The 21945-nt window shown below is 28.2% G+C and overlaps 1 protein-coding gene across 1 annotated transcript in view; it reads left to right on the forward strand.

Annotated features, from left to right (window-relative positions):
* The first annotated feature begins 425 nt into the window (after positions 1-425).
* The window catches only part of LOC111642237 (ras-related protein Rab-2), a 28409-nt gene continuing 6889 nt past the window's right edge, over positions 426-21945 (forward strand). The window contains exons 1-3 of the mRNA XM_023388548.1: positions 426-598; positions 16476-16547; positions 20168-20235. Coding sequence (XP_023244316.1) covers positions 553-598; positions 16476-16547; positions 20168-20235 — 186 coding nt within the window. The 5' untranslated portion in view covers positions 426-552. The remainder of the gene's footprint in view (positions 599-16475; positions 16548-20167; positions 20236-21945) is intronic.

Raw genomic sequence — 21945 nt, forward strand, 5'->3', positions numbered from 1 at the left:
TTTTCTCAATCAGTAAGTGGGAATGTTTTACGTAGAATACCCCGTAAATATACAGAATACCCCGTAAATATAGTTTTTTTTTTTTTATAACTTGTGCCTTCTTTTGTAGAATCTGCTGCGTCACTATAAGTCCTATCTATCAACGCCTGGCCGTCCCATTCTGTTCCTAACCGAACCCACATCGGGCATAAAAAATGTCCTGTTAGCGCCCATAGAACGAAGTCAAAAATAAAATAAAACAATAAACATCTATTCAAACATTTTAAATTTTAAAATATTAGAAATAAAAATATGAACGCGTTATTAATATTACTATAACTATTATAATTTTTTATTATATATTTATATTAATAAATAATCATAATTAATAAGTTTATTAAAAAAATGTTTTCCTCATTTGGCTAAATTTGGGCGTATTCATTATCGGCTGCTATATACTTAGAAAGAAATTTGATTGCGATCTTTACGACAGCTGGAAATTTTGTATTGTAAGAGCTTTTGACGTGTTGCGAGAATTCGTCAAAATATTAAAAATCATTATTGTATTAAAAGATGTCTTATGCTTATCTTTTTAAATATATCATTATAGGCGACACAGGTAAGTTATTTAAAAAAATGTGTTGTTGATCTTTTTAAGATGGCTTCCATTTCATCTATCAATTACGACATTAAAAAATAAAATACTTATTTAATAATTAGAATATTATATTAATAAAAATAATTATGTATTTAATTGATTACATTAATGCGTTTTTATATATAGTTAAATTTTTCAATTAATTTAATTATAGTTCTTACATAAAATAAATATTTGCTGTGTATTGTGAATCATAGCGACGTCAATGTTATCTATTGTTCGTTTCACGGTACTGTGACATGTGTAAATATTGTAGATAATATTTAATATTTTCATATGTCTGTTACGAATTTAATGTTTTTTATTGATTTTCTAAATGCCATAATTTTATGAATTTTGTGTGAAAATGTGCTTTTTTTATATTATATAATTAACTATTTTGTTTCATACTTTGATAATAAATAAACTCAGTTATATTGTCAAAAATATCAAGTATTACATACAACACATTTTTCTTATTTACAATTACTCTGATGTTGATGTGATTGATATATTATTTTTAGTGCTTCATTGAAAATGTTTAAGATAAATTATATATATATACTGTATATATATTATTTATCTTAATCTCCAGTCATTGAAATGATGAATTTCGGATTTAATTAATTAGCTTTTTATTTTATGAATCCTATACATTTTAATTTTTAGCTAAATAACTGCAAAAGTTATTAGTAATTTAATAAAAATGTGTTGGTGAAAAAAATCATCAAGTACTGAAAATGACTCACTGTCAATCAATATCTATGAATATAAGCTTTGGTGGAAACTGAAAGAAAGTAAACAAAACCTGTACCGAATATAATTGCTCTATATTTATTATTGCTGCTAATAAAATCTTAATATACTTAATTTATATCCTTAGATAATTCGTAATACACAATTAATTCTATAAGAAAAATAAATGTTTTTGTTAAAATGAAATTATATCTAGAAGAGTTAAAAAATTATTTGCAGAAAGTTGAATAATTTGAGAAAATTTAAAAAAAAAAACTTAAAACAATGTAGAGTAGTTATTTTTATTTAAAAAATTCTTTCATGTAATAATCCTTTCAAATGAATAAAACTGAGATCAATCCATTTTCAAAAGCTTCTAAATATGAAATCAATAAAATCTGTTTTTAATTAATGTAATTTTTTTGGTATTAGAATGGAATGTCAAAAATTTGAATTTTTAAATTTCATATAAATATCTAAACATATAAGAATTTATTTATAAATCAGGATATAAGTATTATTAATCTTGTGCTATAACTTGTTAACATCTGTTCATTCCTGTGTTGTTTATTAATCATCTACTTATTAATTCTAATATTTTTTATGCATAATAGTAGTAGTAATAATAATTACAGGTTACATTTCCAATTTTTTTTTAATATAATTAATAATTTTCTTACATTCTAATCATAAAATTTTGAGGATAACAGTTTCTGTGAAGCTGACAGGTTTTTCTTTTTATCAGTTTATATAAACAAAAATATTAGATTACAAAACCATATTTTATATAAGTTATGTTCTAATAGTAACTGTCCAAACATCATAGAAGATTTAATCAACAGATTCCAGAACAGAACCAAATTTCAAACAACTTTTATAGAATATTCAATGAAATTCTCAAATAGTGCAAATATGTATATACATGTATATAAATATGTTTTTATATGAAATATATATAAAATGTTGGGAAGATCAAGTAAAACATAGTTATAGTATTCATTTTTTAAGCTTGTTAAATTTTTTAATAACTAATTGCAATTTGTAATTGTAAAATAATTGTAATTGTAACAGAAATTTCAATATTATAGTATTTCAATAATGTAGTACAATAATTTAATGCTACACAAAATTCTTTTTCTAGAATTAAGTGTTTTTCTCTAAGAAAAGTATTCTGTATTAAATTATTTATATGAGGAACTTTCTTATAACACAATGGTTTACTTTTAATAAATTATTCAATTATATATAGAAACGACTATTTTGTAATAATAAATTAGATAATAAGATTAATAATAAATTGTGTGTCTGTGTGTTTATCTAGGTTATACTTACAAATATTATTAAATATAAATATTCTGATCTAAATGTAATTTACGAATGTTCTTAAACAGAAATTTGGCAATTGTTTGGCTTTAATATAATTATTGGACTTTGAGATGCTTAGATATTTATAAACAGTTCATTTATAAGAATTGTAACCCTAAAATTTACTGTTTAAAATACTTATAAAGAAACTAAGACTTTATTTTTAAATAAGTTTTGAAGATGAAAATAATGTGATGTTTCCAGAATATTCTAAATTATTAAATTTAATTCAATAATTGATTAAATTAAAATTAGTACAAGGTGGCAGCATAATTACCTAAGTTTTAGATCAAATTGTTTTAGACTGATTTAATTTAATAGTTAGCTAAGTTATAGCTCAAAATTGATTTGGTATTTACTGATTTATTAGTAATTTTTAAAAAAATATTTTATTGGGCTGCAATTTGAAAAAATTGTAAACCTATAAATTCCCACTCTTGTCCATCTGCCGTCCATTTGTCTATCTTTCCTTAATCTCAAGAATGGGGTTAGCTAGATGACAAGACCAGATATGAAAACCTTAGAAGCAGGAGGCCCCAAGTAACTATATACGAACATTTGATATAAACCGGAAGTCACATTATTTCAATTCAAAAATTTCCCCCGAAATATGTTAGATAGATGACTGGCACAACTCTATTGTTAAAGAAAAAGTGTGATATACAGGGGAAAGCTGCTGCCAATTTGAGGTGGAGAGTATATATTTTAAATTAAATAAATTAAAAATGTGATTAAAATTGCAGTCAGCATTGTGATAATATAATACATACCGGGCTATACCTATACAGTAAATAAATACCAGGGCTATACCTATGAGTGTGGCCTGTACCAACCTCTTATTTATCACAATAAATAATTGCTCATTTATATTTAAAATACAAATAATGATTGAATTTAAAAGTTTGATTTATTCATGTAGTTAAAAGATGGATATATTCTTGATAATTTTCTTTTAAAGCAAATTAAAATGCATATTTTCAGAAAGTTATACATTACTACTATATCTTTTAAGACAAGCTATAAATTGTAATTGAATTCATTGTAAAAGATATTTTCAATAAAGTATTAACTATTATACTTATATCAAGTTAAAACCTGAAAGATTGAAAGAAATTGTTTTTAATGAATATTGATAAATGATTTAACATGAAATTTAATTAAATCATTTTTTCATTTAATGCATTGTTATATAGTGGGAGCATAAACTTTGTTTGCAGCCATACTTTGAATTTTCTTTATGGCATTTCATGCGAATAAAATTAAGAGCAGATTTTTAACAAATTAGATGTATAGAGTATCAGTAAAATATCATTGCTAAATAAACAAAAAAAATTTGTGAATTATGTGAACCTGGTACTATTTTGTCATGTCATATGATTCAAAAAATTTTGGTTAAAATAATTTAGATTAATAGATTTATGAAATACTGTTTATCCAAAAGTTATTGAAGATAGCTCAAAATTAAGAAATAACACTAAGGAATTAAGAGTAAATGTGATGTTTCAAAAATTTATCTTGTTTAAATTTAGTTTTTTATTTAGTTTATATATATTTAGTTTATATATATATATATATATATGGGAAAATATTAATTCAGCATGCATTGAATGAAGAAAATGCATGTTGTCAAAATACTTATATCTCCTCACTAAATTTATTTTTGAGGTGTTTAACTATTTGTCGACATGTTTTTTCAAAAAAATGCAATGATAGAAACTAAAAGTTGGCAGAAGCCAATCTTTATTTCAAAAAGATAATGCTTTGCAGTTAATTGGATGTGACTTAAAAATCTTTAACATCTAATCAGACAAAGCATCTATGTATAATCCAATAAAATTAAAATTCACTTTGAACAAGTTTGAAGACATTGAATTTTTATTAACTTGGAAGAAATACTCCTAAAGTTTTGTTTTATTAAGTTGCAGTTAAATAGCTAACCAGTTTGTCAGCTATTAGATTGAATAAAAATATCTTAAAAAGAAAGTCTACATTTTCAAAAGAAATGTTTTCACCTGGATTATATACAGTTTGATGACTCATTTCAATGACTCAGCAGAAAGTAGCAGTTGAATTGGAAAACTTAAACATATTCCATATTTTATCATATTCACTAGATTTAGCACTACCAAATATCCATTTATTTTATTTATTACAAAATTATTTAAATGGATTAAGAAATTTTTTGAAGGAAAACCTCATGGTTTTGAATTTTTGTATAGAAGGGATCAATGGAGAAATATATTGATCCCATATAAATATAAAAAATTTTAGGTAACCTATGCTTGTGAAACATAAGTAAGTAGTAACAATAAACAATGAAAATTATACTATTGATTAAATAAATATATTTCATAATAATACTTGAGGCCAGTATTATTTTCACATTTGAAAATCAAGACAATACGAACAATGTTCAAGTCCTTTAAACCCTCTTTCATTCCATTTAGGGACTAAACAGTAGACAACTTGAAGCAAAAACTTCATAAAATTGACCTATAAACACTATTAAAAATGATCTTGACATTGCTCTTTCATTGTAGGATTCCATGTCTACAAAACATTAAAAAGGTGTTAAAATTTTCACAACAGCAAGTTTTGCTTCAAGTTGCCTGCTCGGCCCTAGTTTAGCCCTGAATGGAATGAAAAAGGATTTAAGGACTTGATCATTGTATTGTCTTGATTTTCGAATGTGAAAATATTTTTTCAAATGTGAAATATATTTCATTTAAAAAAACTTACTTTCATCTAAAAGTTGGTAGTCTTCCATTCAATCAAATATACTGTATATTTAAATTTTTGTTACAAGAAAATTATATAATACTAGCAGATCCCCACCACACGTCGTTGTGGCTCAAAATGTATCTATTATAAATTTATAACACTTCCCCTGTGGGGGGAGAAATTTTTCAAAAAATTTCTTCGTAGTGTACATTCTCTTGACGTACCCTATTAAAACGCAATCAAAAACGCAAAAACCCGCATCTAAAATAGTATAAATAGAAGCAGAGTTCTTTACTGTAAGCCTTAATCCTATCCATCTCCCTTCAGTGAGGTTGAATTTCGACATGTATATTATATAAAAACACGTGCATATTCGAATGCAACGTTGTGTCAAAATTTCAAAGGAATCGGTAAGAACAAACGAACATTACATTTTTATTTATATAAATAGATAGATGATGATCCGCTTTAGTTCATTTTCACAGAAAAGCAAACTTAGGGCGTCATACTCGTAGCGCCATCTGTTGGACATAAAAGCCTTAACCTAGATTATATCTTTTAATTTAATTTATATGAATGTTTAACGGAATAATATACAGCCTATGTCCACCCTGAGGTTACATTCTAAATATTGGTGAAAGAATTTTTGAAATCGGATGAGTAGTTTCGGAGATAACATGCTACATACAAACATTACCTCTTTATAATATTAGTATAGATATGTATATAAGTTAATTTACAGATTTTAAGTACATAATATTTTGGAATTTATAAAACATACCAAATTTTTATGTGGAAAAATATGTACACTAGAATCTTGTTTTAATGGATTGTTCAGGGTGCTGAAAATAATCTGTTGTTCTGAGAATCTGTCATATTGCAAACAATGGATTTCCTGTACACCCAAGAAAATATCTGTTATTCAAAAAATATCTAGTTTTTAATCCCCTACACATAAATAATATCTGTACTTGAAATTGTTCAGTCTCTTGGGATCTCTTTTCTTTATTCTATTGAAATAAACATATTGTGCAAGATCATATATTATGCCATATATATGTATGACAAAGCTGACAGAAATTGTATATACTGCAAGTACAAAAGGAGGCAAATTACATATGTCCATTAACACATTATTTGACTTAAACTTTAAGTGATATTAAACACTGTACTCCTATTTGAATTTTTATTTTGAAAGCTGATAAATTTCTGATGATTATTCTTATCTGTATAATAATATTTTAGAGAATTTAAAGGGTTAAGATGTAACAATTGTCATCCTACTAAGTTATCAACTTGTTGTTCTTTTCATTATTATAAAGTGAATTTTGATATTACATGGTGAACAAATTGTTTGACAGATCTGTGGCAAGGTTACTATATGTTACAAATGGGGAGGGTCTTGATCTTTATAAAACTTTTAGGGCCAACTAAGTATTGAATATTGTTCAGCCAAGATATGTGAAACAGTTTGTAACTAAAAATTATTATATACCATACCTGGGTTCACTCTGGAAAATTTGAAAAAATTACCAATCATTTTGCCAGTTTTAAATTTTTTTTGCCAATTCAAATTATTTATCACTATCAGTTTTACTTGCTAATTCAATGCAGGTGGCCTTATCAGTTTGGAGTGTGGAAAGCAAAAGTTACAAGCTGTCACTTAAAAATAGGAATTATTTTTGAATAATTTTTTAATAAATAATTCAAATAACACATTTGATCGCAATGCTTAAGCAGTACATGACAAAACCTGTAATGCTTTTACATGTTTTGTTCTATCAAAATTTTTCGCTTTAGCTGAAGGAGTGCTTTATGATTCAATTTCATCCTGAATGTCCAAATAAGTTGACATGTTTTTATTGCCAGTATTATATTTTTTTGCCATTTCAATAAAAATATCACTAACTAGTGATTTTGGCACTATACAGGTATAACCCCTGCCATACATTTAAAATAACTCTAATTTCATTGTGCAGTTTATAATATCTGTTTTGTAAACAAAATAGATATTACAAACAGCATTATTTTCAATTATTTTTCCAACTAATAAAAAAATTGAATGGCATTCCAATTTTGGTTTATTCACTTTGTTTTTTAAACCTTACCTTACATCAGAGGTTTCCAACTTACAAACTAGCAGGCCAAATATGACTCCCAGAGCATATTTATCTGACTTATTTATTGCTTGTTTTCACCAACATGTTTTATTATCATTTGAAGTATTCAAAACATAATTAGAATAAAATTTAGGCATTGCTGCAAATGTTGTTTACAAAAACCTGGCTTAAAGAAAATTTGTTAAATATTTACAAATCTCTGCCAGAATGAAATTTTAAGCCTTTGGGCCAGAACACATGGACAGATATTTTCATGCATAAAATTAGATGTGGAAGCATACATAGACTGATATTTATTGCACAGAAATCAGAGAACTACATTATTTTGTGTATTTCATTCAAGGATAGATTGGCTGCCAAAATTTGTTTTCTCTTTCATTTCAACTCTGTATTGTCATGTCTTGCTCTGTATTAATTCTGCACAAAAATATTCATTTGTGTTCCCAGCCCCTTAAGAAATTTCATGGGAGTATTTTCTGTTTTTTGCTTCTTCCTACCTTTGCAAACAAATCTTTTTAAAAATGAAATTAATATAAAACTAACATTATTTAAGTTACACACACACACACACACACACACAAAATTATTTAAAATAATACTGTATTAAAAAATTTGATTTAGAAGACAGTAGTAAAATGAATTTTTGTTCTAAACAGTAATTACTGAAATTCTATTTTGTTCATTCATTCTATTGAATGGCTTGATCATTCTGTCATCAAATTTTTACCATATAAGGAAGACCTCTTTCATTTGAACAAGTTGTCTGTTGAAGGACAAAATGTTGTTTATCAATTTGCTTCATTTCTGTTTTATTTGTCACACATTAATAACATATGTAATAACAACAATACATGTTAAATTCAAAAAAAATAAATAGAAAATGTCTTAATTTTGAGCTTAGTTCATACAAAGAGCAAATTGCTGGTGAAAAAAGTATTATTTGGCACAACATTCTTTTAAATTATTTTATTTCAAATTATGATTATATTTTAACATGAACTTTTTCCTTAGCAAAAATATTTGTCACTAATTAGAATGGCAAATTTCTGGAGGTATGAGATTTAAACAAGGAAACTGAAAAGAGTATATTTTCTAATTATATTCTTGGTTATTATAATTTTAAAATTTTCTATTCAATAAATAAATAAACTTAACAGAAAATTTTTTTTAATTCTTACTATCAGTGTTATCTTGTTTTAATGACATCTGTGGCCATTCACATATGATTGTTCATTTTATTATTTTCATTTTGTGTAACAGTAGTGAGAATCAAATTTGCTATGTGAAAATAAATTATTTTATGCATTTACTTTTGCATAAAATAATTAGTTTAAATTAAAAGTTAAAAAAGTTAAGTTAAAAAAATTTAGTTTAAATTTTCAATTTAAACTAAATTTATTAATTCATATGCTTTGTGTCCTTACTATTCAATTTATTATATAAATGTCTACTAGGACATATCATAGTAGGAATTATTGTACTGGTGTCTGGGTTCTGCAAATTGAAGAAACTTATTCAGAAAAAAACAATCCTTATTGTTCACCTGTTTCACCTGTACACACTATTTTTGTGTTTTGGACCTCTTGGTCCCTCATCAGCAGGTTTACATCCACTAGGTGATTTTTTTTTGGTGGGTAATTACATCAAAATTTAAAAAGATCAACTTAAAAATTTGTATCATATTTTCAAATAATAAATGTATCTTTCTCTTTCCTTTGCTTGTACAATTATCTCGGACACCAGTACAATAAGACCTACTAATACAATATGTCCTAGTAGACATTTATATAATAAATTGAACTAAATTTTGTTTTCCACAGTGAACTAGAGCTGAGCAATTGATTTTTGAATTCATATCATTGGATATTACAGACATTAAAATTAGTTTGTTTAATTTTCTCAAGTTTATTTTAACATTTATTATTATTTTATTATTATTAATAATAAATAAAAAATTAATAATTAATAAATAAAACACATGACATGATATGATTAAAAGACTTTTCTAGTGTAGTATGCATTTGTATTTCTAACACATGTAAATTCTTTCTTAGTATTTTGTTTTGCTTATTTTTAATTGTAATAACAAACATTTTAATGTTAAGTATCATGCATTCAACAGCTGCTCTGAAAGCATAGGATATATGGTTAGGCAAGTTATGTGAATGTTTTATTTCCATTCTATTGATTTTCTTTGGGATATATGCATGAAATTATGGTAAAGTGTATCTGTATGGCCTGGATCTTTCTTTTGAGGTGTTTTTTTAGCCATTGCAAAATATTTAACATACATATAAAAATATACCAAAGCCTGATATAGTACAGGTAACCCCCGTATAACACGGCACTTCTATAGCACGGATTCACTCTAACACGGTTCGAGAATTGGTACCATCCCCCGTATAACACGGTACTTTTATAGCACGGATTCACTCTAACACGGTTCGAGAATTGGTACCATCCCCCGTATAACAGTACTTTTATAGCACGGATTCACTCTGATACGGTTCGAGAAATGGGTAAAACCCTCGTACAACATGAAATGTAATAAATTTTTACATACTTAAGTATGTAAAAATTTATTACATTTCATGTTGTACGAGGGTTTTACCCACTAATAGTTCACGAAAAATAGTTTTACCCACTAATAGTTCACGAAAATTATTATTTTCGTGAACTATTAGTACTTCAGTGTGTAAATTTTCTTTTCTCATCTCCATACACATGGTCCTTTGCGAAAATTGTTTCAATATTGCCAGATCTTGACGCTTCTGCCTCTGGTGTTGCCAGATGTTTTTCCCGTTATTCCATAAGTGCTTAGCACCATATAAGGAAATTTATAAAGATATTTTAACTAGAAGCAAGCAATCTAAAATTACATACACTTTTTGCAAAAGGTAAAGCATGAATCTGAAAATAATGCAGAAAAATGCTCAGAGGATAACGATAACTTGCCAAAAATAAAACGCTCTCGGTTAATAATGCTTTTAGTGATGACAAAGAAAACATTGTTTAATTTATATTAATATGTATCACTGAAGAAAATTTTAATAAAGATATTTATCTTAATTATGAAAATATAGTAGCATGTTTTTTAATTTTAGGAACCTAACCCTCCTTTTCATACTAGTTCTTTGTTTTGCATAACACAGCAATTTTTTGGAACGTAACTACTGTGTTATACGGGGGTTACCTGTAATATGCCCAATTTAATCTGGCAATCATTTGGCATATTTATCATGGTCATGAAAACACTTTGTTTACATAGGCCTATAGTTTTCACAATTGAATCACAAATACAAACATAAAGTGAATTATACATACTAAAGTAAAGAAACTAGATTATTCCAGATATATCTAAATTATTTATTAGTTAATTTAAAATTATTGGTAATGATTAAATTCTTATAAGATAACTTCCTATTTGTTATCAAATTTAATTTAATTTACCATAAAGATAGCTCCTTAAAATTCTGTTATTCACATTTCAATGTATTATGTTTATAATACCAAAATTCAGTTTGCATTATGTAAGAAACTATTAAATTTTCTTATAAAAATATTGGTTGCATCTTTAGACTCTAATTATAATTTATTGTTGAACTGTAATAAAGCTATTATTTTTTTATTATAAGTCAAAATATTATAGATGAATATTAGTTATAAAAAAACATTTTTTTACCAAATGAATCTACTTACCCCTCTGCCTAGAACTGTGATCTTTTTCTTTATATGTCTATTAAATGTTTAGGTCTCTCAGCAGTGGGGAAGAGTAGCAAAGACTTGACAATTATCCATAAAAATTTGATCAATCCAGAATTAGGCCAAGTGACAAAATTGTATAAGTATACATTAGTCATTCAAGTTGTCTTCAAAGGTTTAGTAAATGTGATGCTACAGACTGGCAATGATATCTAATATTTCAGAAATTTTGCTGTATAATATCATCTCAATTTAATGTTGTTTTTTGTTAATTAATATTTATATATTCATGTTAATTACAAAAAAATAGTAAGTAAATTACATGAAATATTCTTCCTAAACACAATCAACAATAAATTATTGGCTGCATTCAGCAGACTCAACAGTTCCAGAGCTGTTGAGTATTTTTCTGCTGAATGCCTTTACAGTAACACTCTTTTGGAACAAGTTTGGTATTTTGACGTCACATTTAGTAACGTCTTTCATTTACACTACCTATTGCTACCTGAAACTGACCAATGAAGCTTTTTGTTCCAATGCAATGTCACTCATCCTTCAGTAGATCCAGGTTGCTATGCAACAGCTACTGATTTGCTCAGTTACAACTGTTGAGTCTACTGAATGTGGCCATTGACAGCATACTTCCATGTTTGTTGGAAACATCTATACCTGTTGAAACAGATACAATTAACTTTCTAAATATACAATAATTGCACAATTATGCTTTATATAATTACATCATTTCTCTGACTATTAGTTTTACTTTTCCATCTACTATATAACAAAGGAAAAGTATGACAATCAATCAAAAAATGACCCCAAAGATTTTGAAACATCAAGAAATGCAATAAAAATTTTTATGTACAGTACTAAGGATTGTATATATATGGCGCAATTTTTATCCACTTTGAAGCTTAACTCCTATGCCTTTTTGTCAAAAGTTTCTGTAATTTAGAATGGAAGTTTGTATATTGGGGGAAATGTTTTTAGAAATTTCCAGATAAATTGAAGCATTAGTTTGGAAGGTATGGGCTCACACCCCCTTAATATCCCCAAACTAGTCTGAAGACTTTTAAATGTAATGGTGTCAATTATTTGAGATGAAAATAAATAATGCTGAGGACGTTTAGCAACAATATTGTCAGCTTTTTAAAAACAGATCTTAGTAATGTTATACTTTGATGTTAAAAGAAATTAAATAATTGGTTTTTAGCTATCATTTTTCTTCTTTTTAAACCTATGATCACTCATTAACCAGAATAATTATTAATTTATATATTGATCAATATGCAATCAGGTACAATAACACTGTTATTTAGTTATACAGTGGAATCTAGTTAACTCAGTCATTTTCTTTCCCTAATCATCCAGCATGGATTTACATGTGAAATCAAACTGCTATTCCTTGAACTGTTTAACTCTGGGTTTTGATACAATATTTTCATAAACTCTCCCAAATTTTAATATTCTGTTAAATAAAATAATTAATGTTCATCTATCAAATAAACTAATCAGAAACTTTCTATAAAGCATGGAAACCATGTATGACAAAAAATAAATGTCGTGATGACAGACAGGGGCGGTGGCTTCTAGGCAGTGTGTTTGACCTAGATACTGTAACTATCGTTCAAACCTGCCTTTATTTTTTTATTTGATTGTTGATGGATTTCTCTGACTAGCTGACATAATAAATGAATTTTTGACAAATTAATTTTTAAAAAATGATTTTAAGTTACATTGATGTATTTGTATATTCAATCGCAAGGTAAAAAAACTGAAAGATAGTGGAATCTGTAAAAAGATTGTCACTGTGGTACGACATATTACGACAAAACAAATTATAATTGATGGAAAAGTTGTCAAAACTCTAGTCGTTGAGGTAAGTCTATTTAAAAAACTGTAAAATTATTAAAATTAGAAAATATTTATATATATTATAATTGATATGAATTTTGTAAAAAATTTAATTTAAATTAGATANCCTGAGGAAGAACTATCTGGACAGCTCGAAAACATTTGTGAAAGGAAGATTTTTTTATTTGAATTGTTTTGGATCTAATGATGTCATATGTAGTCTTGGTGATTATAATAAAATTCTGTGTAAAAAAATTTTTTCTGCAAAGTAAACTTTGTGTAAAATTTTTAAAATATAAGAATTATAAAGAGTGATATGTTTTCACATTCCTGAGGCTGCTCTTCGCCAGCATCACCTTCCTGAGGAACTTATCAGTGGGTACAATTGCTCTACTGCAATCCAACAAGCCGTGTTCGTGGCATTGCTGGGACCTCAAAACCATTCTGTGTCTCCATCAGTGTTCACCAGGGCTCCACTCTCTCCCCACTTCTCTTTATCGTTGTCAAGGATGCCATCACATGCGACATCCAGCAAAATGTACTATATACATTACTGTATGCTGATAATGTGCTCCTCGCCTCCACTGAAAGATCAACCTGCAGCAGCTCGTCCAGATGTGGTGTAGTCACCTCGCACAATATGGCCTCCAACTGAACCTGAAGAAGATTGAGTACTTAACAACAGACCCGACTGAGAAAGGCACAATCATTGTCGATGGCGTCATCCTTCCTTGAGCTGAGCAGTTTAAATATCTTGGGTCTGTGATCTCTGCCGATGGAGACTTGTACCATGAGGCAGTTGCACGCGTCAGTGCCACTTGGCTGAAGTGGCGCTCAATAACAATTGTGCTGTGCGACCGACACATCAAGGACCAACTTAAGTCAAAGATTTATCAAACCATTGTCTGGCCTGTTGCACTGTATGGGGCTGGGTGCAGGCCAACTACGAAGGTTGTCGACTGCCGACTTGCTACTATGGAGACTAGGATGTTGCGCTGGATGAGTGGCCTTACCAGACTTAATTGAGTACCCAATGTAGACATCAGAGCTCGGTATAGCATTGTTGAGATCAACAAGAAAGCGTGCAAGTGCCACATGCGCCTTTATGGCCATGGGCTCCGTGCTGACGCCGACTCCATCATTCACATTGGCCTAAATTTGGAGGTACCTGAGTCCCACCCAAGGGGCCGCCCAAGGCAGCGTTGGCTGGACACACTACATCATGACCTGCAAGCCGTAGGCCTACACCCAGACCAGGCCCATGATCAGGCCAAATGGAGATTCAAAATAAAATCCAGATGTGCCGACCCCGCTGTTAAACGGGACTAAGGCCAAAGAAGAAGATAAAGAGTGATATGTTTGTGATAAAAAATAAAAAGCAAATCAATTCTAGATACAAAATATAGACTTAAAAAATTTTACTAAGCACTTTGGAGTGACAGATTAACCCATTCAGGAAAGCCTTTCTCAGTAGCTTATTTACCTAGTTGGTTAAGCATTTAGAGTTTCTGGACAACACTGAGAGGTTACATTGACACGATAATTCTAAATAATAAGACCCAAGTAAATATTGTATGGATAATTTATTATGGGTCACTGATAAACCAATGCACAAAATCTTGAGTTTTAGCTAAACCTCCATAACTCAGAATCCAAATTTTTTTTCTCCTGACCAACCCAAGTTAACTAGATTCCACTGTATTGGAAATTAATGAATATTACATAGTGGGAGGTGTATTATTTACTCTGTTTTTTAAACTGCAGCTTTACTTATTGAGTTGTCATGCAAAGCTACAAATGGTTTTTGAATGGTCCTATATACAAATCATTAAAGTATTATATTAGTAGTTTTAGTAGGGAGGATGAATCAATAAATAAAGGAAATTCTGAGTTGGTGTTAATATACTTTTTAAAAAACAATAAACTTACAAAAATCACAAACATACAGGAACTTTTGATAGTAGTCAATTCTGTCCTTCAAGCATATAGAATTTGAACAACAAATGGTTTTTGAAGTCAATGGTTGAATTCAAACACAGTAAAGAACTAGTTATAAAAATTCAATAAGAGTTACAATTTTTGAACAAATATAATTAAACATGATAGCATTTATATATAAATTTCAATTCAGATATTAAATCACAGAAATATACAGAATTACATTAATGATATGATGATTCTCATAAACTAAAATCATTGGCATAATCAATTAATAAATTTTAGTGTGATATTCATTTCTAAGCCCATTTGTGTTAGATTATTTATAATAGTGCCAAGGATTAATGCAGCATTCTATAAAGGGATAACCCATATTCTGTAAAGTGCAGAGTTAGGCAATTGCACGGTTGTATGAAGTTGTACTGCATACAACTGTGAACAGTAAATTAGTATAGATTCTCACATGAAGAGATGCAACTTCTGAAACAGTACAAAAATCAAGTACTCTATGAATCTTATTAGTAATACAGTTACAAAACTGTTACAATTTTCATAATGGTTTATGCATCTTACTTGGAATTTTGCCTGAAGATGGTCTGAAAGACTGAAAATGTTAGTGAAATCAAAGTTAAGAAATACTAAGATTAGTGTGATATGTTTGTTTATTTAGTTGTCAATCTAGTTATGTTTATCTCACATAGTAAGTTTTTTAAAAACATTTTCAATTTTATGTTAAAATCAGTTTTTTGTTGAATGTATTATTTGAATTGTATAGAAAAAATTCCGACGGAACACTTCGAAAAATGGAATATAGATATTTAAATAAAACGAATCTAAAAATAGAACGCAGATGTTTAAGATGTTCCGAAGTGTTCCATCAGAATTTCTTCTATACCTGAGGAAGAACTATCTGGACAGCTCGAAAACATTTGTGAAAGGAAGATTTTTTTATTTGAATTGTTTTGGATCTAATGATGTCATATGTAGTCTTGGAAAATATTTAATTGTAATAAATTAGTATTATTTAAAAATTGCTAATAAAGTTTAAATTTGCATACATATTAAATATTTTTATTTCAGAAGAAATTTCTACTACCATATAAATTTATCCTAGATTCAGGCTTTATATGCCTACCCCTACATTTTCTGCTAGTTATGTGAACGGTTGTATTGATGTTAATATGAATCTGGAAAGTAGCCTTGCCACGATGAAATTAACATTAATGACTAGAAAATTAGATCTTGAATTTCCTAATTAGATCTTATAACTAATTAAAAAAATTTTATTTCTTTATCTTCATAGTGATCTCAATAAAATAAAACTAAAAAATAATTGTTATATTGTATATAATATTTTAATATGTAGTAATTATCTACAATGTTTTATTATTATTAATCCATTATTTATAAATAAATTTTAATAGGAGTTGGAAAATCCTGTTTGTTGTTGCAGTTCACAGATAAGAGATTTCAACCAGTCCATGATTTAACTATAGGTGAGAAAATTTATATATTTTAATGTTTGACTTTGTATCGACCTAAAATGATTTTTAAAGAATTATGGTTCTAATTAAAATAACTTTATAAATTTTTATAAACATTTTAAATAATATTAGTAAATAATACGGTTTTAAAAATAAATTGAATATTTTTAATTTTGCATTATTTATTATGTTTTATTTAATTTATTGTACATGAAATATTAAAACTTAAACACAGAATTCAAAGTTTGTCCACAAATACTTCATATATACAGAGTTTTTAAAAGTAAATGCAGGATTACATGTGGTTATTATGATAGCAGTGGCGTGACATCCTTGGAAGCAGTGGTAGTGCTGCTTCCCTTGAATTTTCTAAAATATAAAAACATATTGTGCGATTATTTTCATATTTGAACATTGAATAATTAAAATTAATATTTTATTATAACCACATTATGTATCTTATTACAAATTTCTATACTACATGTGAAAAAAATGATAATAATGCTATTTGAATATCAATGGCAGAATGGAAGTGCTGTATTGTTGAAACTGGGTCAGCTTCCAAGCAGCCAGATTATATGCATTTGCACATGTGCTTTACAGAGCACCAACTGCATGTGGTTTAGCTAGTGGAAGCTACACACCAAAATGCTTCCAATGATTCTATCCAGGACTGGTTCTGGGCTATTAGCTGCCTGCGTGCTAGATGTTTGGCCGTCCTCGCTCCATTATATGAATCGCAAGTAGATTTATAACTTAATCCAACCAATAGGAGTTTACTGGTATGTTCTAATGATAGTTCTGTATAGTTGACAGGAGTTTTAAAAAAATTCATTAAAATATTTGATATTTTTATTCTGCTCTCCCATCTTGATATTACGATTTAGTATGTTCCATCTATAAGGGGATGTAGAAAAAAACGTGTACAAATCTTGTACAATGTTGAAAATTAAATGTTACTTTGGCAGCATCATTTATTACTAAATTTAATGAATGATATGCACAAGGTATGAAAAAAAACTCTAGGATTTATATTCCTTAAATTTATGATTTATGTATTGTTGTCGTAAAAATTTCTCTTTCCACTTTTTTCCCAAGACTACAAATATTCAAGTACAAAGTAACCGGTTTCAACTTATTTCTACTTAAGTAGTAGTTAAATAATTAAAAGATTAGGGAATTAGGGACCTAATAAAACCCTGATGAAAGAGCTGAAATTTTACTTAAACAAAAGCTTAACCAAACCAATCACTAGCCAAGTACAGTGGGGACTAATTTCTTTGTAATATTAGATGTAATAAAGACAGAATTTTTCCATTTCAATGAGAATGACTGAAAAGTTGTAAATTTTGGAAATATCCATGGACACCTGGTCCTAAAATGAATTAGTTAGAAAACAAATGACTATTAAGTTTAACATATGTAGATTTTTACAGCTATGGTGAGAAACGTTTAAAATTTACAACAACCCTGTTGTGTCCTTTGAGGTATACACACTAGTGATGCGACAAAAGTGGCATTTGACATTGACTGGTATCGGCACCTTCGGGATTTGGCAACCCATGTGCATTCAACACACTGCACACCTACCAGGACGTCTCTGATTCCATTCACTAGCCACTGGTAGGGAGCTAGTTGACTAAGTAGATTGTTTTAAGATTTAAAAAGTAAAGATTTTACATTATTTTTATGCACGTTTCTTTACAAAGCTATATTCAATTATAATTTTCTTTAAAAGTATATTCATACAATTGAAGAATATTTTGTACCAGGTATATATATCCACCACACATTTTATTTCACCAAGTAAGTTTTTATAATTTTATTTTTAATTTTAGCCCTTATATCGTGGCTAGCGATTCAAAATGTAATTGCGATATTGAAAATTTATTTTAAAAAGTTTTGGCTCAAGACCATATAATGAAAAAGAAAACATTATTATAAGAGAAAGACCAATGCCTAAATTAAATATAAATACTTCAATAAAAAATTTTTTTAACATTTTCACGATAAAATTTATGAAGACAAAATGGCTTTATGGATGCATAGAAATGCCAAAATTATTTTGTTGGCCTTGCCTACTATTTTCAAATGAAATTAGTGTGTGGAATAAGAATGGCTTTGACGATTTAAATAATTTGAGTAAAGCTGGCAAAAGACACAAAAATCATAAATGTCGCATTGATTCTTTCATAAAATTGAAGCAATTTGGAAATCAAAGCAGAATAGAATTTAACATTAGTAAATAATATAAAATAAATATTGAAAATTATAACAAGATAATTATGGCTAATAGATATAATATATCTAAATTAATAGATGTTATATGTTTTTTTCAAAGCAAGAATTGGCATTTAGAGGGCATAGGGAATCTATTGAATCTAATTACAGAGGTAATTAATTATATTGAACTTGCTTATTTATTAAGTATGTCAGGTAATCTATTAAAAATACATTTAAAGAAGTGTACAGTTTTTACTGGCTTATCAAACAAACGAATACGAATGGATCCTGACACGGAATCTACTGATTTTCCCTGTAAGTCGGCTTCTTACAGAAACACGTCTTCCCTATCATCAAATGTCATGGCACGCCACTGTATGATAGACTAGAAATTCTCCCATCAAGCATGATGGAATATTTTTTATGAGAAAGTAGAGATTGAAGAATTGAGAAGAGTTTCAAGTCAAGCTTAATGTTGTGATACTGCTCAAGTTGGACTTCACAGCTTTCGGGGGTCTTGTTTGTTCTTATTCTTTTAGATCTAGAATTTACTTGACCATTTTTACTCTTATGGTTTTTTTTTTTTTGACAAAATAGCAAGTCATTTTAATTCCATATTGATAATTTAGTCCAAACATGACCAAAATCTTTGGTCTAAATTATCAATATTGTACATACGTTAATTAATTAGATGAGTGATAACACTTTCTAAATAACGGGCTCATTAGATAGATAGTTCCAATTGGATAATAGTGTGTCATGTGGTCACTATGGAAAGATTTTTTTAAAAGAAGTGACCTGATACAGCTATCATATAAAATATGCCATTTGCCAAAATATGTAAAAATGCAACTTAAGGGAAATTCCCTTGTCGAGCATGAATGTCACGTGGTCACTGATATCACTGCAACAATAGTGAGATCACTGATCCAAAATTGATAAAACATTTATTCTATAGGTAATATTTGTGCAAAATAAGTAGGCTATACTTTCCATCAGAACATAAAATGAATATAACTAAAATTTCATCTAGATTGGACAAAATTGCAGGATAAAAGCAATTTGCGTGTGTGCGATGGATTTTATATTAGTAATATTAAAGAAGCCAGTGATAATTACAATCTGACCTAACACAGAAGTCTAAATTTACTAATGCTGTACAAAAAGTATATACACTCAGCAGTGGAGCTTCAAATTAATCTGTTCCAAAACAGAACTTTAGGATTTTATGCTGTAATATGATTTGATGATCAAATTATGTGGCTTATGATTAATTTAATAATAATCTATATAATTATAATAAATTTATAAAAATTAAATTTTAATGTTAATAATTTTTGTCTTCTGAAAATGATGTATGAAATACAGTTTGAATATAATAATTTTATATATGTGTAATTATTTCTCAGGTGTTGAGTTTGGTGCTCGTATGATTACAATTGACGGAAAACAAATAAAGCTCCAAATTTGGGATACTGTAAGTTAATTTTATTTTAAATGTTTACTGTAAATTGATTTTTTTATTGAATTATCAGTAAATTAATTTACTCAGAAATATATATATTTTTAAATTAGCTGAAGTTATATTCTTTAATTCATGTATATAAGAAAACTGAAGTCTCTTGAATTGTTTATTATATCATTGTCTACATTGGACTTTGTATATTAATAGGACTTATTCCTATTAATATACAAATATAAAGAATTTATTAAAGTAAGGACATAGAAGCTGAATAATGAAGTCTCTTGAAGTTTTATACTTTTAAAACAATTTTGATTAATATGTCTCTAACATTTTCATTTTATTACAGTCGACCCCCCCTATAACATGGTAGATAAGTTTCGTTTTTTATGAAATTGATGTTTTAGGAGACCTTGCCAATCACAGCCCGACACACGTGAAGTTTATGGACTATGGCTGTTTGAAAGGTTTTCTTCCATAAAATTAATTGATTCCTAGACTAATTCAACTCAACATTTCCAAAATACGTATATTTTTTTGGGAATAATCTGTATAAACTATGCTATAAACAAAAAAATTGTAGGATTACTTACCGAGTTTGCACCGTTCGACGTCGCCATTGCCTAAGTTTGTTTTCGTCGCGGAGCAGCGCACCAAACGGTGGGCACGATTTCTGATAAGTTATTTTTCTGCAAAAACTTTGTTGAACTTTGGAGACATCATTAATATAAATAATTTTTATGGCCGTTGAATAAGAAATGTTTCTTTCACAAGAAATGTATAAAATTAGTGCTGTATTAGACTTACAGTACCNAGCTCCAAATTTGGGATACTGTAAGTTAATTTTATTTTAAATGTTTACTGTAAATTGATTTTTTTATTGAATTATCAGTAAATTAATTTACTCAGAAATATATATATTTTTAAATTAGCTGAAGTTATATTCTTTAATTCATGTATATAAGAAAACTGAAGTCTCTTGAATTGTTTATTATATCATTGTCTACATTGGACTTTGTATATTAATAGGACTTATTCCTATTAATATACAAATATAAAGAATTTATTAAAGTAAGGACATAGAAGCTGAATAATGAAGTCTCTTGAAGTTTTATACTTTTAAAACAATTTTGATTAATATGTCTCTAACATTTTCATTTTATTACAGTCGACCCCCCCTATAACATGGTAGATAAGTTTCGTTTTTTATGAAATTGATGTTTTAGGAGACCTTGCCAATCACAGCCCGACACACGTGAAGTTTATGGACTATGGCTGTTTGAAAGGTTTTCTTCCATAAAATTAATTGATTCCTAGACTAATTCAACTCAACATTTCCAAAATACGTATATTTTTTTGGGAATAATCTGTATAAACTATGCTATAAACAAAAAAATTGTAGGATTACTTACCGAGTTTGCACCGTTCGACGTCGCCATTGCCTAAGTTTGTTTTCGTCGCGGAGCAGCGCACCAAACGGTGGGCACGATTTCTGATAAGTTATTTTTCTGCAAAAACTTTGTTGAACTTTGGAGACATCATTAATATAAATAATTTTTATGGCCGTTGAATAAGAAATGTTTCTTTCACAAGAAATGTATAAAATTAGTGCTGTATTAGACTTACAGTACCTAATTTACGTACTGTACAGACGATAGTAAACTCAACTTACTCGCCTAAACTCTCCGTAGTGTGGCGCTGGACAGCGGAAAGTATATATATAAT

The sequence above is a fragment of the Centruroides sculpturatus genome, unplaced genomic scaffold (assembly GCF_000671375.1).
Source record: "Centruroides sculpturatus isolate CEXI.00-Female unplaced genomic scaffold, Cexi_2.0 scaffold1471, whole genome shotgun sequence".
NCBI lineage: Eukaryota > Metazoa > Arthropoda > Arachnida > Scorpiones > Buthidae > Centruroides > Centruroides sculpturatus.